General features: G+C 37.2%; 1 protein-coding gene across 17 annotated transcripts in view; it reads right to left on the minus strand.

Moving 5' to 3' along the window:
- Positions 1-19292, minus strand: part of STX17 (syntaxin 17) — a 37985-nt gene that overhangs the window by 11681 nt on the left and 7012 nt on the right. For all 17 annotated transcript variants that reach the window (XM_035550617.2, XM_050709207.1, XM_050709204.1 and 14 more), the window contains 2 exons: positions 13139-13204; positions 4229-4448 (listed from right to left, as the gene is read on the minus strand). In XM_035550617.2, coding sequence (XP_035406510.1) covers positions 4229-4448; positions 13139-13204 — 286 coding nt within the window. The remainder of the gene's footprint in view (positions 1-4228; positions 4449-13138; positions 13205-19292) is intronic.

The following is a 19292-nucleotide window of genomic DNA, read 5'->3' on the forward strand; positions in this document are numbered from 1 at the left end:
GCTCCACACAGGCCCACCCAAAAACCAAACCCTATGTCTGAGAATGTTGTCCAAACGCTTCTTGAGCTCCGGCAGGCTCGGTGCTGTGACCGCTGCCCTGGGGAGCCTGTCCCAGTGCCCGACCACCCTCTGGGAGCAGAACCTTTCCCTAACCCCCACCCTGACCCTCCTCTGTCCCAGCTCCATGCCGTTCCCTCGGGTCCTGTCGCTGTCCCCAGAGAGCAGAGCTCAGCGCCTGCCCCTCCGCTCCCCTCGTGAGGGAGCTGCAGGCCGCCATGAGGCCTCCCCTCAGCCTCCTCTGCTCGGGCCTGAGCAAACCAAGGGACCTCAGCCGCTCCTCACATGTCTTGCCCTCCAGACCCTTCACCATCTTCATAGCCCTTTGGATGCTCTCTAATAGATTTATGTCCTTTTTATACTGTTGTGCCCAAATCTGCACACCATACTCGAGGTGAGGCTGCATCAGCGCAGAGCAGAGCAGGACAATCCCTTCCCCCAACCAGGTAGCCATGCCATGCCCAATGCACCCCAGGGTATGGCTGGCCCTTTTTTTGGGGTGCACTCAGCACAGCATACCTCGCCAGTCATAATTAATGATATATAAGCAGTTCTAAAATACTCCTTTTCCCTTTTCAATATAGTTAATCCCATATCGAAGTGTATGCATTTTTGGATAAACCAATTTTGCTAAATATTCTGACATTTAACATTGGTTTTGAGTATTTTATTCCATTTCAATCATTCACAATCCTATTTCAAAATCCAATTTCTTCTACCAAGAAAAGCATACTCTTCCCTAATCAGCCACATGCATGCTAAGGTGATTGAAATTAAAGTATTCATAATTCAAAAATCAAAAAACACCAAAAAACTCATTAAGCAAATTTACCTCCTTACAAATTATGTTTCCTGCTCTGGTTTGTCCTTAATAAGCTATGCTGACCTACTGCAGAAGAGCACATTCCTAAAAATACATACATAATACTGAAGATTTGAATGGCACACAACCAGGAGAACTTAAGTTTTCAGTCAGATTACACTGTTGTCATTTTCTAATAGCTAAAAATTACTGAAAAGAAACATCCTCAAGAAAATTCTTCTCTCACTTCAAAGATCTAAGGTAAAGATTAAGAAGGGTAAAAAAAAAAAAAGGTAAAGTCACATTTGGGCTGAAAGTATGAGTAAGAAATTTATATTCACAACTTCATGTTTTATCAAGTCTAACCAATTTTAATAGAACTGAGAGTGGAAGTGACTGCACCAGTTTCACTTACAGCATCTCCACAGAAATGCAGTAATACAAAACACCTCTGCAAGATTTCAAAGAGCAGCTTCGCACCTCATTATACTCAAGATAAAAATCTAATGCTCTGCAAGATTCAATATACTGGTTAAAAGACTTCAGTAATTTTAAGAGTAGAACCTGACCTTTTGTTAATATTTGCTTAAAATGCAATTAAATTCCATTTCTATTGGATCTGAGCTGAGGATGGTGAAGGGGGGGAAGGAACTACATCATTTTGCTGACATGCCTTCTAAATGGGCAATCTGAATTTGTAAACTCCTTACTTCTCCACCAGATGGGAAGCAACATGCTACAAAGAATGGGCATACTGAAGCTCCTTTGATTAAGATCAGCAGCCAAGATTTGCTTTCAGGACTGCAGCCTCTAAGCACAAAAGAATAGGCAATATATTGCATCTGTGTTAGCAATTCAACAGAGCTGCTTTCACAGTCAGGCAAACTTTCTTAAAAAAATCTGTATAATTATATTTAGTTGTCTGCCTGACTGTATGTTTCACTTTAAATGGGATGAGCTATTTCTGTATTCTTCAGCTTACACGTAGGAGCATATCATTCCAATAATATTTTTCTGTTCTTCTCATCCCAATCTATATGATCAACTTCTTTTCTTTTTAAAGTGTGGTTATGCTCAATTTCCTCCATATTTTAAAGGTATTTTAGATTAAAAAAAAAAAAAAGAAAAACACAGTCCTGTTCTGCGAAATTAAACTGTAGTTCCCGTTTGCCATCCATGTAACTGTTAGAAAAGCAATAAGCCAGGACAAGGCCTTTCCAATAAAATACCAGAATGTACTGAGGACAACTGCAGAAAGTTACCGAGAGAACAGGTGCTTTAAATTTTATTCTGATTATAACACAGAAGAGCTCACAAAGAGCCTGGAAGCGATGGCTAATACGGATGATGGGGATCACTGAATACAAGAATTCACCATTCTAAACCTTAGAGTAAGACCAAAGACAATGAGCTCCCCACAAAAGAAGTATTAACAAATTCAGCAAATGGATTAATAGAAGTTATGGGGAAGGAGTTCCTAAAGGATAAAAGAATGTAGAAGAGCTGGCAGACACTGATAAAATAGACTATACTGAAGATAACAGCAAATTGTCCCGAGGCAGAGGAAAACATATAACATAGGAAAGAATTATGAATTCAGCAAGAACTCTTCAGTACCCTGGATATCAAGACTTTGAGACAACTAGTATGAGTACAAAACAATAATATAAATGTGGAAGGTTAATATCAGAAAGACTAAGACACAAATAAATTACAACTACCAAAGGCATAAATGGTAGCAAGGCAGTTTTCACGAATGCCATTAAAATTAGAGGAAGACAAAGGAGGTATAAGTAGGTGCAGTGCCAGGTAAAGAAAGAATGATGACCCAGAGAAAGATGAAGTCAGTCCTTACACAAAAAAGGAAGCTGTAATCTGATACTTGATGCAATTAATTTTAACAAGAAGGAAAACAAGCAAACAAAAAAGATAGGCTAAAACATAAAGAGAACAGGTTAAAAATATTTAGATGATCTAGATGCTTTCAAGTCCTGACAGTCTGATGAAATTCATTCTTGAGTATTTAAGAAACAATCACTGAAAGTTCAAATATTTCTGAGAACTTGTGGAGAGTACTAAGGGGATCCTGGAGGACTGCAAGAGAATAACTAAGTTATCTTCCTTTTTTTGGAGGAGAAGGAGGATGCAGCAAATAGCCAGACTTGGAAACCCACAAAGGATAAACTCCTGAATAATCAGTTCACAATATCTAAAAGCTAAAAGACAGTGAAGGCGCTGAGAGCAGGCAAAATTCATATGTCAAAAGCTTATTCAGTCTTTTTTACTGGTCTGCTAAGAATATATGAATTGCATATTTGATATAATTTGACTTTCATAACACTTCCTGATACTACACCTGACGTTCTCAAAACCAAGCCCAGTCTTCCAAATCCACGTTTCTTTTCTCCCTGTTAGAATTCCTTGCTTGTTAATTACACTTGAAACAGTCCCTGTAGTTCTTTATATAGCAACAAGAAGGGCCATGAAATAAAATGGGATGGCAGGTTCTTCTACAATGACATTGACTGAAAATACTTTCACTTTTAAAGACATGACATTTCCAAACAACTTTAAACAATGTTGCTACTGCAACAATCAATCTAATTACTATTATGTAGAAGGATTTAATTCTTACATAATCAACTTTCTCACAGATTATTAGCAGAGAACGCTAGCCAGTGCCAGAGCATAGTGCGTGCTTCCCCTGAAGACAGAATGGTACAACAAAGAATGAAAGACATTTTGTACGGAAAGGAGAGAAAAACAGCAAATGTCTGATTTGTTCGTTCTATAGTGTGTTTTCAATATCTTTTATTTCAACAGATTTATAATATTTTCTGCTTTCTTGTCAGTTACCAAGATTAAATGCTACAGGAAGAGATATTCTCCTTTATATATAGACTTGGTCCACCTTTCCACACATTTCAGCAGTGGCATATCATAACTTCTGTCATATAAAAATTGTTTTCTTTTCGATGTTGAAAGCACTTATTCAATGAAAATGGCCTAAATGATTACTTGCACATGATTAAGTGATTTGCATGGGCGGGAAAGAAGTCAAGCTACAGTGAAACACAAAGTGTTCTTCTTAGGAACAGTCTCCAATTTCAAGATCCAAGGCTATGGGATCTTCTTCATGGAAGGCCACGCCTACTCTGTTTCTTAAGATACTTAATTAGAGTGTCCTCCACTTATCAAAACTCAACAGGTCATGAGAAAAGTGTGGTGTAGGGAAAGAAAATCTACTTCTTGTTTAACTATTATTATTCAACTGATATCTTTTAAGTTTACTCATTCGCATCTGGTCAGAAAATGCTCACTGGATACAGCAATATAGATACAATAGATACAGAAAGGAAATTCTCCTACCTCCTCCTACAGTTATGGATCTGGTTAAAGAGCCATCCTCCTGTCCTTCTAGTTGCCTTTTAAGTTCTTCTGCAGATTCAGAATGGAGCTGTAAGAAGTCTTTTATGGCAGATGAAGCTTCCTCTTTCACTGGATTTATCATTCTCTGCAGAACAGGGATGTCTTCCTGTCGGACTCGCAAACAAAGTTTCTCCATCTCTCTCATATTGGCTCGGAGTTGCTGTAACAGTTTTAAGAGTCGTGGTTACGAAGCAATTATCATCTTGACCAAATATATCTTCTAAATGACCATAAAAAAGTGCCATTTCTAAGTTTTAATAAACTAAGACAAATAAAGGTGCCTACTTCAAAGCAATCTGTATGCTCCCGGTCACCTACCTCCATTTCCTTTTCCAGTGTGCACTGTACGACCGCATTTGATTCACCTGTCAATGACATGCTCCCTAGTGCTGTAAAAGCTCTTGCCTCCAGTACCGAAACCTCCCTTTGAACCCATCCTGGGTCTCCCACATTCTGCTATTTTATGACCAATGCTATTCCTCAGTCTCTTTGTACTGTTCCTGCAGAAGAGTCACCCCATAAAAAAATACAGCTCTCTGCAGAGACATCCTCACTTCCGGTATCTCAGCCTAAAAATGATCTGCTTTGAACAACCAACCTATCTCCTACTCTTCATAAGGAGGAAGATGGTCCTGATACGGAGAAAGACAGCAGCAATCAGCTCGGTCAGAACTCATGAACTATGCATAGAGGAGAGCACTGCTCCATGGTGTGTTTGACCTGGGGGTGCCACTACATCACAGCCAGCATGTCAAGTCTGTTGCATTTTTTTTTTTTTTTTTTATTTTCTTACACAACGTCACTCGGTTCGCTACAAAAAAACTTGAGGCAGCAACTCCCTCTTCAATGGCATTTAGAAAAAACAACAGTTTATATACACAGTGCACAGAGTAGTCATCTGAACATAGTGGTCAGAATCTTTTTGGAAGTGGACTACTTTCCAGAATGTAAATTAAGCTATCTGCCCCTGAAGAGAAAGAACCAAAGGTCAAGGAAAAGATGGTGCCTATTACGTTCTCTGGTGAGCTAATTTCTCAGGAGTACCAGCCAACCACAAAACAAGGGAGAAATATTTTTAAAGTTGTCCCCATCATTTTTTTTTTAATTTTCTTGTTGTCAATTCTATATTTTATCCACTTCCCCAAGTGAAGAAGTCAGTCTGTTTTGTTTGGGGTTTCGATTAAAATATATAGCTAATTAAATCATTATGTAATTATTCAAGTTATTTCGGTGAGCACATCCAATTTAGTCCTTTCCCAAAATATTTACACAAGTTGCAACAAGTTGAGATAACGTCCCAATGAAATAAGCGATTGCTTCTCAAAATTTTCTTTCTTTTTAAATATATAATAAGCAACTGTGTTGATTAATACACTTCAGGATGCAATAATTTGCAATCCCTAATTTTTCCAAAGCAATCAATTTCATTTTGTAAAGACATCTTTAGAGACAAAGGAGAAGGATTACTTTTTTTGTTGTTTTTTACAATATATTCTTTTTCAGACGAAGGACAAAAATATTTATTTGACCAGAATATCAAATACAATAAGATACAAAAATATCTCTTTAATTACAAGGGTTTTAAGAAGGTATGAACTATTCACAGCTAGCAGGAATAGTCTGTGTGCAGGCATCTCCTGTGACATAAATTTTTGTCTACAGCAACATAGAGCTATTTTATTGCCTAGGCTTTTAAAATCTAAAAATGCATGCAACTTTTCTTTCTCTAAAAAAAGAAAGGAAGAAATTTATAGTTCAAATTATACTACTCATTGCTTTAGGACATGTTTTTATGTAATTATAAAAAAATACTGTAATAAAAACTATATTCACTGCATTATATTATAAGGAGATATAATAAATTATATTATTCATTGCACTATTTACCAATTGGTTTGAATATTCTGATATCAGAACAAGAGAATGGATTAACACCACGGAGAGGTTAGGAAAAGAAAGTTGTTTTTTTCAGTAATGCAAATTAGGAACACGTAATGCCTTAGGAAGGCAATATTGCATACCTGGACAAGAAGGAAGCAAATGGAACTTATTTATACATACACTAGCAGACCTAACATTTTTTAACGTGCATGAAAAAAATAACAGAAATATAATTAGAGAAGAAGGAAATTAATCAACAACAAATTCAAGTAACACTGCACAAGTCCTATTAGGCAACCAAAGAAAGAACTATTGATTTGTAAAAATCATTTGTCAAATTACTCAGAGAATATTCTATTGTATGCTTAAATTAATACTATCAGTAGTCAATTTAGGCTACATTATTTAAGGTTAATCCCAGGTAAAACCACTAATTAACAACAAAACAAATAGGGAAATAGACACAAAAAAATAATTTTGCAAGATACTGCGTTGAATTAGAAACACGGTGCAATAATTTTCTGTATACATTTTTCACCTTCATTTAACAAACTACCTTACTCTTCTTGTTACTTTCTCCCATGGCCTGCCCATAAGCACTAAGAAGGGGAGAATGCTGTCACTGTCATAGTCCACCACATGCCAAAATTCTCATTGTATAAAAAACTTGCATTGAAATTAAAAAGACCGAATGGGAATATCTAGACACAGTATTTAATTATTTTGTTTGAAAGAATCATATATGATTTTATTTATATATATATATATATATATATATATATATATATATATAAAATCTTTAAGGTCCCTTCCAACCCAAAGTAGTCTATGATTCTATGATATACAGAGGACTGAGTGAAATTGATCAGAACCACAGTTTTATTGCTCATTATTATACTGCTGATCAAATATTTGTGAGAAAGAAGACAGAGGAATCAAATGATAGTATTTGCATATTTGGTGGAATTTAATTTTAGTACCTCTTAGACTGTGGATGTGGAGAGGATTCCTGTTCCACTTGCTGTCAATTAAACAGAAGCTACATGGAATCAGCCTCAAAAGGGCCTGAAGCCCTGCTGTCAGGAGGCGTCTTAGGAGCTCACCAGGGTGTAACCTCATAAATGTTACAGAAATGCAAATGACTGTGACTTCTTTTCATAATCTTTTTAATGGGACAGAGCTTAATCTCTGGGGAGAGCATAAAAGTACATCATCCTCTTCTCAAATGCTTCCATTTTTAAAACCATGCTTACTCAGCAAGGAAGGTAATAATTTATGCAAGCTCCTCAGTTTTGAATTCATCAAATTTGGCCAAGATGATGCAGAATTTTTCTTTTTAATATTTGGAATTTTGGTCTGTTAAATTTCAAAAAAAAAAAAAAGAAGAAAGAAGAAGAAGAGGAAGGTAACAATCTGTTTCAAATGGCTTTCTCACAAAAATTGTAGGATAAAGCTGGCAAAAACTTTGTGAAGTCAGCCCATCAAAGTATGATCAGCTGTCCCTATTGTATTTCTGACAGTTGCTTATCTAATCTGGTTTTCAAAGGACTTCTTTGTGAAGAGCTGCAACATTCTTGATACTATATTGCAAGAATTCATTATCCTAATTCCCACTGCGTTTTTCCTCATGTCAAATCTAATGCAGAAATCTCTTGCATCATTTTAAACCAGGTATTTCTAATTCTGTTCAAAACAGAGGAAGACAAGCCCTGTCCTCTGTGCAGCAATCTTTTTCACGTTTGCAAGCAGACAACATGCCGCTGTCAGGCACTTGTTGGGCAAAAAAAAATTTTCAGTCATTCCAAGTAAGTCTCATTTTCTGACCATTTTCATTCCCCTCTCTGAATACTCACCCCTCTAATCAGTCTATAACCTCCTTAAAAGTGTTCTGCCCCAACTGGAAAAAGTCCTGCAATCCTACCAACCCTGACCATATTGATTTTTCTGGTCTCTTCCCGACATCATTATAAATTCTAATCCTGCCCTCTCCACCAAAATCCCTAAATCTCTCACAGCTTTATGTTGTTTGCATATTTTTGTTTAACAATGGGAGTGATGGCTATTATATAAAGCTTTCATCACTGGGTCTCAAAGGACTCTATTGAGATAAGGTTCACTGTTCTTGAATAGGTGCAGAACTAAGGAAGAGACATGGAGTTTGAGTCCAGTTTTTCTAAGGCATCCACAAATTTGGAGGTAAGGCTAAGAGATCCACCAGGATGCTAGATTACGTAAATAAACACAACTTTTTTTTTTTCAGAAATGCAAATGGAAGGTGTCATGATTTTCACAACTACTGCGAAAATCCTACTGACTCTATCAACACATCCAAAACAGAAAGAAATAGAGAAGTCACACACATTGTAGTTGCACTTTTGAAATCTTTACAAACAGTTCAGTAAAAAGTACAGAATAAATTATAAATTTATATCATAAAGTAAAATACAAAAGGACACAAGTGAGCCAAGAGGGCTTCATTTAAACCTTTTTTAAAAGAAAATAAAAGTCCCTGTTGCTGAAAATGCCTGCACACATCTGCCCATTAAGCTTACCTCATTACTCAGCACATATTTTTTAATAAGTGAGAGAGGGAATCAAAATAATCATTCAGCTTTTAGAATTACCTTTAAAAACACAGAGTATCTTCCCATATTCTGCTCCTCCTAAATGCTTTACGAATGGCAGTTTGTCTACAGATGTTTTGGACAGATGAGAAAAGTGACAGAAGGAATTCTGAAGTCTTAACAGCAATTTTCAGCAAACCAATAAACCTTATTTACACAAAAGAGTAGAACGCTTTTCTTCATCTTTTTCAGTATTTGTTTTTCAGAGCAGTATTTTCTTCACTAATGGTGACAGCTGAATCTTCAAGGTAATGTAATGGCGAAAAATTGATGCTGTGTTTTCACAGCCTTACCGTAGGACACCTAAAAATACCATCACCACTTCATACTCAAATACGTAACACTTGAGGACATCACCACAAACGTTGTACCAAAAACACCCGTCTCTTGTGTGCAAGCAATTCCATTACATTTGAGAACAAGTAACCGGTGACCAAAAAAAAAGGAAATAATTCAGTTTTCATTCAACTGCATGCAAACACACACAGTGACCTGCACTGTCAGTGACATGGCACAGAGCCCGGGCCACGCTGCCAGAGCATGCTGCTCATTATGGACAAATAACAGCACAATGGAAAGGGGTAGTAACAAAGAGCGTTCAGTACACTGCAGTGCTTCAATGTTGACCCAACATGAGGCCCTGGACAGGAGGATAAACACTGCACCTGCATGGCCTCACCTTACACAAATGTCAATGGGCTGAGATGAGGCCAAAACCCTTGAAAAGGCAGAGGGTATCTGAGTTACAGGATCATTTTATACTTACGACTTTGGTCTTTTCCATGCAATGTGTGGTATCTCCACCAGTTATGGAAAAAATCTGAAGTTCTATCTAAGGCTCCCAACAACAGCTACCTTAAAATTCCCCATACAATTATTTGCTTCAGCCACGTGTCCTTGGCAATACTGATGTCCCCAGAGCACTCAGAAACTCCAGCACTTCACTCACTCTATCCCCATTAGCCTACACAGCTCCTAACATTACCCATTACCATGGTGGCCCATGGAGAGCCCCCGCAGGAGCAGGCCCCGGGCCGGAGCTGCAGCCCGTAGAGAGGAGCCCACGCAGGAGCAGGGGGTCTGGGGGGAGCTGCCGCCCGTGGGGGACCCGTGCTGGAGCAGTTTGCTCCTGGGGGATGGATGGACCCCGTGGTACGGAGCTGTGTGGGAGCAGTTCGTCAGGGACTGACCGCAGCCCCCATTCCCTGTTCACCTGAGCTGTTTGGGGAGAGAACATAGAAGAGGGTGGATGAGGGGAAGTTGTTTTCAGTTTGCTTTAATTCTCCCTGTTCTAGTCTGCTAGTGATAGACAATAAATTATATTAATCTCCCTATGCTGAGTCTGTTTTGCCTGTGGCAATACTTGGTGAGTGATCCCCCCCATCCTTATATCAACCCTTGAGCCCTTTCCATCATATTTTCTCCCCCTTTTCCTTTGAGGAGTGGAAGTGTGAGAGCAGTTGTGGTGGAGTTCAGCTGCCCAGTGGGGTAAAACCACCACAGTTTCAAGTGCACACTGATGGCTCATGTCGAGCTTTTTGTCCACCAGAACCCTCAAGTCCTTCCTTGCCAGGCTGCTCTCAATGAGTTCTTCTCCCAGTCTGTAACATGTCTCGGATTGCCCCAAACCAGCACCTTGCACTTAGACTTGTCAAACGTCATTAGGTTCACATGGGGACACTTATCTATCATGTTGTTGTTTTAATTTAAGAAGTAAACAGCACCTGTAAATAAATCCACCATCTTAAAACCTCTCAAACATAAATAATATTTTAAGGAAGGATTGCAGTAGCTTAACTGTGCAAATGTAATCTTGTCTCCAGTTACTTTCTCTGTACTTTGGTCAAAGTAATGTTATAAAGGATGTATCATAAACATTTCTTGATGCAGGTCAAAGAAAATTTGAATTATGGCAGTATTTACCCTACAGATGTCAACAGGCTGCAGTAGTGAACTGATTTTACATGACTCTTCACTGGTACCATAAACAGTATTGTATACAAAAGCCATTTTCTTAGTATTTCTGAAAGTATTTCATCATGTCTCATACAAAGATTTTCCCTATTTCTTCACTTTCCTTTTTAGAAGTTTTTAATGTGGCACCCAGTCACCAGAAAGAAGAGGTGTAATACACTTATGCTACCCTTCTATAATAATTTTGACCATCATCAAACGTACAACAGAAGTAATTATTCTGGGTAAACTGAAAATTCAGAAAAATGGCTAATTACGTGCACATGGATTAAATGTAGAGTGGCTGTGCATATATTTGTCTAAAACCTGTGGCGGATGCCTTGGGTCAATATTGACTTAGGGATTCCTAATGTATTTTTACAACATCTAATTTTGAGAGCAAAGTGTGTGCTGCAGAGAACATTTGGTATCACAATAATTAATCTGATTTCTTCACAAACAAACAGATCACAAGTCCATTGGTAAACATTTAAACAGCTTACAGCAAACACATTCTACATGTCGTATAATTTATTATCAAGTACTCCAGACTACTAACTATTTAATTAAAACAAAGAGCTACTCCACACTTCTTGCATGGACCCAGATACTTATTCTCCTTTGTAGGTACACGAATGTGTGTTAATGTGTAACCTGCATCCAGATCTAAAAGCAAAAAGCATTAGATAAAAAATAAGAAAATTTGTTTTGCCTGAAAGTGAAAACGGCAGGCTTTAGGCTCAAGACAAACATAAATCTTTCTAGAGACAAGTAAGAGTTTTTATTAGAGCACTTAATGTATTTAAAAACAACGTCCTCAAAATGATTGCTATTTCTCTAACTCTTGATAGAGTTTGTCTTGGTAGACAAATGATACTCATGATAAGGAGTTCCAAGAGTAGCCTTTCCTACCCCTCATACGTGAAAATAGATTTGAGCACAGACATAAGCAAACACCTGCTTTCTATACCACATCTGCTGGAATGACATTGTTTTAATAGGACTGATTTTGCAAACACCTCTGGCAGACTGTTTTGCCACTACTAACAATAACCTTTTATTCAAATTCCAAAAATGTTTAATGAAAAACATAAGAAGCATGCAAACCTCCAAATAACAGAAAAATCAAGTGGATTTCATGTATAACTTATCATCTACACTATAAAACCTCATTAATACCTTTCAGTCCTCAAAAAAAGCCATGTAACTCTAGCTCTGACTTCTGTCTAATACTGTTGTTCAATTAGGATTAAGTTCTTTCTGATTTTTTTCATGTTTTTCTCTGGCCTCGTTTCCCATAGGAGTTGGGAAGGTATTGCAACAAACATGGGAATTCACAGTATCATAATTATAAAACACAATGTTTTAGAACTGTGCTACTCCTACTGACAAAGCCTGCTTGTCTTGAGGCTGTACGGTCACAAACGGTTTGTTCTAGCAACAAAATCTTACCCCTGCTCTGAAAACCACATGTGAAACCAACACAAGATGCCTCTCCTGCTGGCTAAAATACATCTGTTCCCAGAGTTTTGCCAGTACAGCAGTGTTATAACCACTAGCTGTTATATCTGCGTCAGCAGAATGTTGTAATGCAGATCTGGTCTTTGTGGTTTTCTGCACTGATAATCTTCTTTGGCTGCGTACTATTTAGCAGCATGAAGCCTGATGTTTGGCATGAGCTTTGGCACCATTTTCATCCAGACATGCCTTTTTTTAAAAAACAGACGTGAGATTCCCTGTCTGCTGAGTTATGGTTGACTATGCATGAAGTCACCGAGATGATGCCATGTGGACAAATGGGTCTGGTATTTCATCCTTTGACGATATGATGCATCTAATAATAGATTTACACACCAAACTAGTAGTCCAGATGTTCTGTGTTTGGTCCGAAACCATGCTTCAGAACTAGTATTATCTTATTATTGCCATTAACATCATCTAATTTAGTAATGCAATAGGATAGCTTACTAAAGACCAAAGCCTCCAAACTTTGTTTCACTTAAAGCCATATACAAATACTGATTTGGATACCAGCAGTTACTTGTGTATTTGGAATGATACTCAGTATCTAAAAATTCACCATAAGTTTACATAACGAAATTCATTATAAGACAGCTTTACTTGAAAAGGTGACTAAGAAGTATCGTTCAAGAATTCTGAAAATTCCCAATGATGACCCATTGTTGTTATATGTTTCAAAACCTTTCTGACTGTATTTGCCTCATAAGACACAATTAGGAAATTCCTAACCTTTTAAACAAAGTAAAGCAATACCACATACCTGTCAAATCCATCTGTCAAATACACTTCTCTGTCAAGATCTGTCTCTGAAGCAACCAGTGTTATATGGAATTTAATTCCATTAATACCACAGTGATTTTAGTATCCTTACCTGAACTGTTCGTCCTGCGTTAATGTGCTCATCGTGCAATCTATCCCAGAGTCTGCATCTTTGATACTAAAATAAAAGAAAAATATTTCATATAATTGCTATTTTTACCAAGTGGCTAAGCAGAAAAAGGAAACTGCAATAAATAATCACTTTAATTTTCCCAAACTTATGGTAAAATAGCTGAGTCATAGACATTTCTGCTGCAAAATTAGAGAAATAAATGGCAATGTATTTTGTCAATAATTTTGCAAAACATATTTTCACAGAATTGCAGGGTTTTGGCATCAGTTTTTAACAGAAAAGAGATATCGCATCATCCTGATACTGCTGTGCGATAAATTACGTGGTGGTTAGTAAAAGGAAGAGAAGAACAAGGAAATAGGAATGGGGATGGGAGATAAGCAGTTACTGGTCATATAGGACAACAAGGTATCTGATATCAAGGCAAATTTGGCACCTCCATGAAGCTCCACCAATTTCAGTGGGAAACTATACATATAGCACTTTCCACAGGACAGACTGGAGTAATTATTCCACTAGCTGAAAGCAAGTTTTGCAAAATCACTGCATATGAACACACATAAACCTTTTTGTCATAAAAACAAATCAATCCCTGCTATTATCTGTTGACTTAAATAACAGATACATACACTGTCATCAAAATAGAGAATGCCTTTGTAAAATAATAGAAAAGTAGAAACTGTGATTCCAGGAATAGTGGCCAAAACCATCAAAGAATCCACTTAAAATACTAGGCAATATTAGAACATTCTTTTAAATTGTTTAAACGATAAAATATTTACCATGATTTCTGATGTATTTTTATGTAGATGTTAACACCCCAATTGCCTAATATGCTTTGGTCCCAATTTAAAAATCATTTTACCTACAGTGTACATCTTTTAATAATTCTCTGCATAATTATAGAGGCCAGAGCAACAAGCAACACAAGTTACTCGGTTTTCTAAAATATGAAAAGAAATATAAATTTACTTCTTGTTTTAAGAGAAAACAGACCTTTCGTATTAGAATTCTGTAGTGCTCGGTAAGAGAAAATGTTTAATGTTCAATTAAGTCATATTAAAGTGATTTTTCTAGGGAACTACCAACTTCTGCATAAATTATCATCCCATTAAAAATATTGCCATTATTCTTTAAAATAAAATGCACAAAAAGTCTGTATCAGCATTAGATCTTCCACTTCAGTCAACCCTGAAAAAGTACTGAAACAAGAATTTCTGAGGGGGGAACAAGAAGGGTTTGGGGAAAAAAATATCTTTTCCATTTCAAATGACTACAATACATTGTCCACATTCTCAATAATGAAAAAAGGAATTTTTCCAAAGAAGAAGAACAATAATTCCTTAGGAAACCTTTATTGCTCTTCATCGTCTCTAGCAGAAATGCTCAGCACGTTTATTTAATGCACTGGTTTGAAATTCATAGTATGCAGGTGATGACGTCAAACAACTCAATGACTTAATACACCTGAGGCAATGACATTCATGTGGTCAGAGAATTCTTCCTTGTTAACCTCTTTTCACCCACCAGAAAGCAGGCCATACTCCTGTGCAATGTTCACTTTGGCAGGCTCGGGACAAACCGGACAGCAAACTTTGAGGACAGATATTGCCATTTTATAACATTAAGAATTACATGTAAAACTAAGTGAGGTCCCTGAAGTTAAAATACCTATGGAATATTCACATATTTAATTGTGCTATAGCCAAGTAGTTCGTGATCCACATCAGAATGCCAAAACATAAGGTTACTCTTAGACGCTCAATCTCTTTTCCTGTTTGTCATACTCTTTTTTAAAAACTGTTTTTAGAAAAAGACCTTTGTGCTTATGCTTTGGACCCCTTCCATTTGTCTTTGAAAGTACTCAGTAGACATGGAGAAAACTCAAAACTTTCCAGAATACCCCCTGCATTCATTTTTGTAGCAGGCAATGCCCACCAATGTTTCTAAAATCTTAATAAATGTCAGTTTAGACAATAAACGTCTAAGGCAAATGTATACACTGTGATGAAGACTGCAGTAAGACCCAGATTTCTCATTTTCTCATTTTGTGTCACCTCTCCTTTAGGTATCTTCTCACCACATGAACGGTCCCTAGCCAAAGACAACGTGTTTCACAAAATGCTTTAACTTTGGCACAGTCACAGGAAATGAAATTAAAACTGAGAGCAACAGAGAAGAGAATGCTGTGTCTCACAGCACTTCTTTTTTTTTATTTTTTTATTTTTTATTTTTAAGCATTAAAGCTAATGCTAAAAAAAGATTATGCTTTTTTTAAGGACAGTCACCTATCACTAACAAAGTTCAGGGCAGCATGTCGGTATCTCCACCTCCCCACCTTGCCTTCTTCTAACAGAGCCTAACAGAAAGTTGAAACTCCTTTTGATAAGCATACATTTTATTCCCTGCTTTGGAGTGAAAGGCCTTCTAATCCAGATAACATACTTTAAAAAACAAGAAATCTTTGGGTAAAAAAAAAAATAAAAAGAAAAATAAAAACAAGCATAAATTACTGATTTCTTAATGTTTAAGTCTTTAGAAGCTCTCACATGTAAAGTTGTACTCAAAAATGTGTTTCATTGTCATCCTTGAGAAGCGATGCTATGATGATGGATATATGGTAGACACTTCCTCTGGAAAGGTATACTCAAGGTCAAATTTCATTATATATTGATTTTATAGTTTCTTCAAACAGTGATTTAGTAGATTAATTGTTTGGACTATCTCTGGAACCTCAGGTTTAAATCAATATTCATGAAATGAGGTTAGAGATATTGGCTTCATCATAAGTAAATAATGTTGCTGCTCTAAGCAATTTGACATAATTAGTGATTTTTGCTTAAAAGTAGCCTGTAAAATAAACAAGACTAGATTCTACAAAATTATCCCCTTACCCCAGGGATATTTGGTTTGCATGGCTGAAAGTTAATTTTACAAAAAATGTTTTTGAGAAAACCATTTAAGCTGCTGATGCTGACAGCTCACAGAAGTACTGTAACACATTCATTATGGTTAAAATGCCATAATTGTATATAAGATATACAAATGTAAAGGATTATGAAAGTACTTCAGCCAAACTACTGCTAATGTCCTAATCATTTACAAGTATCTGGAGTAATAGATTTCAAATCCAGGTTTGCTGTATTTTTGTTCTCATGTTCTCATAAAGCTATCAATAATGTAAACTGAAATATTGATAGTTCTCACAGCTCGAAAACTATTTAAAAAAATGAAGAAAATCAAATTTTTAGAACGTTATGCAAAGTGTGGACTTTTTAAAGAAATGGACATTCAGGGACTAGTTTTATACTCATATATGTTACTTCTCATAAATGCTTGTGTCACATTTTTTTAATTGATACACAGAAGTTACGAAGTCTTCAGTATGGCTGAATACCTCCTTGTATAGTTACCAAGTGTTTACTTAAAAGTTTTAGGAATAGTTACTTGTTTCTAATAATTCCACTCATTACTAATTCCAATATCAAATTTGTCAAGACTGACACTATCTAGGGATGCAGACATTTTCTATTAATGGCTAACCGAAATAAGAAAGACAAATCTGCACTGAATATTTACTGCCTCTTCTAGCTTTCATAACAGAGATGTTCTAGAGGAAATGCACTTAATACCTTAATTTTAAGATCTGTGTTTACAAGTATTTAAGGATTTTTCTGATACGCAAATTTATTATGTTGAATGAACAGATCATTCACACTGACATCATCAACGACGTAAAAAACTCAAGGAACGCCCTAACTACTTTTAGATTGCCTCAGATTTTTACATTCAAAATATAAAATTTCTGCATTTTCTTCTAGACAGAACATCATCCTTACAAAGATTCTCCCTTCTGTCTGCAAAACAAAAATGCTTAACTCATTTGAGCTGCTTGCTCAACAAAGACTTCAGTTTAGCAACACAAGGCTGAACTAAGTGGAAATGTGTATTATCCCTTTCCATGGTGACACTATCTGGGTAGATACGACGTAATTATTCTTTGTTTAAATACATAAGAGATTTTCAGTGGGATCGACCAGTAGCTGGCTACCCCTTCTGACTGGCCAGGTACATGTAGCAAATGTAGAAATTCCCGAGATCATTCCCCAGTTACAGCACCCAGTGCCATCTGAAGTTTCTTGTTGGGGTGTTTATGGATGCTAAGTAAGTGTTTTTTTTCTGTTTTGTTTTGTTTTTCCCCATATGTGAACAATACATAGCAAAGATTCTATTTAGCTGTACAAAGTGAAACTCTTCCAAAAATACTCCAGCAGTGTAACAGCTACGCTCATCCCCTCCATTGCCACTCCCTAATTACACCACTGACTTTCAAAGTGCAAGAAAACCATTTGTGCCTTGTTAACCATTTCCCATTCTGTACAGACAGGTCAGCCTCCCCTCCCACCAACACGCTACCTTTTTTTCAGTGACCACCCATTTGCTCCTCTCAGGCAAGGGCACAGCTTTTATGCCATCCTCTGTTTACTGGAACAACTTAGCTACCAAGACTGTCTCTATTTGAATAAAACAGCCTGCATGGCAAAGACATTACAGAGCTCTCTTCTAAGCACCCTGAATCCCACCCTATTTGATATTATTCTTTGCTAGCTGCCGTTAGCTAGTTCTGCAGCCACTGCCAGGCACTGGCCATGCACACCAAAACCATGCACACTCATCCAGGAGGCTGTAAGCTTCTCCAAAGCAATTCAGCAGTCGAGGCTCCTTTCTTCTCCCATCCCCTCACCCAAAAGCAGGCTAATACTGACTCTGGATCTCTACCACTCTGTAGTCCAGCTACAACACAAAGTACCTCAATTAACTGTTCTCTGTGGGAGAAGGAGAACAGAAACAGCTCCTGGCCTCTAGAACAAAACAGGGCCGCAGCAAAGTGGCTGATTCCAAGACAAGAAAATGCTGAATCCACTGGCATCTAGGTAATGTAATGAATTAGACAAATATAGAATAACAGAGAGTAAGCAATATGCTGTGACTGAAAAAATAGCTCATCTCATTAAGAAGCTATTGCTTCAGGCAAATATTGTACTACTACACTTTGCAATTTGTGAATATTGCAGTTCGAATCCTTATTGCATCCTTATTACACCCGTAAGGAAAGGAGCCCAACTATTATCAGCCACCGTGAGTCCCAGCAGTCCCAAGTCTTCCTCTGTCCCAATTCTTCTCTCTTTCCATGGCCAACCACCACTTCTGCATTTTCACTTTGCATCCTGAGGTACTTCTTCACAAGCTCCCCATCCAATTCTTTATCCTCTATTCAAATGACCCAGGAAGAGATTCCTCTTGCACGCAGTTATGGGAAAGAAAACAGAAAAATAAACTTCCTGTTTTCATTCAGACTCATGACATATCAAATTGGCAACTCCGGGAAGGATTTCTGGTAATTTCTAGGCACAGGAGTATGCTCAGCACTGGATAACTCTTCAGTAATCTTCAGCTGGTGGAGTTTAACCAGTGTCTACTGCGTACCTGCAAACCATTGTTCTTTTTCAGAATCATACCTCCTGGCCAAAATACAGCAGACTTTTACAGGCACGGCAAAACGCACAGTTTTAACAAAAATCACCCCACAAACAGAACTCAAGTTACTGTTCCAACCATGTCACTACTTTTGAAAGAAATGACTATCTGTAAGCTATCAACCACTTGCTATCCCTTAAGCTAACCATTTCTGATAAAACGAAATGACTAGCACTTGAACAACACATTATTTTCTGACTATGTTCTCGGAAATAATACAAGGATTTATTTTCCTTCCTCCCCATCCCCAAACTACTCAAGGAAGAAAGCTGGCATGGAAAATGTCATCCAAAAGGTTGCACACTTGGTAAATTTACAGTAAAGGTAAAGTTGTGAACAACTGACAGCAGCAAAATATAAAAGTTTCAACAATAACATTACACACACCCTTCAGACTACACCTTTCAGGAAATCAAAATCACGTTCACAAATGATAATGTTTCCTTCCAACTTTTTCATTTGTTCCCCAGGTGTTAAAAAAGTGTAGATGGCTGTCCTGCACAGATTTACATATACACTGGATTTTATATGCTGTGAATAAGCCTAGTGAAAGGTGTATGATGTATGATTTTCCACCAGTGTGTACAGAATTTTG

This window comes from Cygnus atratus, chromosome 2, assembly GCF_013377495.2.
Source record: "Cygnus atratus isolate AKBS03 ecotype Queensland, Australia chromosome 2, CAtr_DNAZoo_HiC_assembly, whole genome shotgun sequence".
Classification (NCBI taxonomy): Eukaryota; Metazoa; Chordata; class Aves; order Anseriformes; family Anatidae; genus Cygnus; species Cygnus atratus.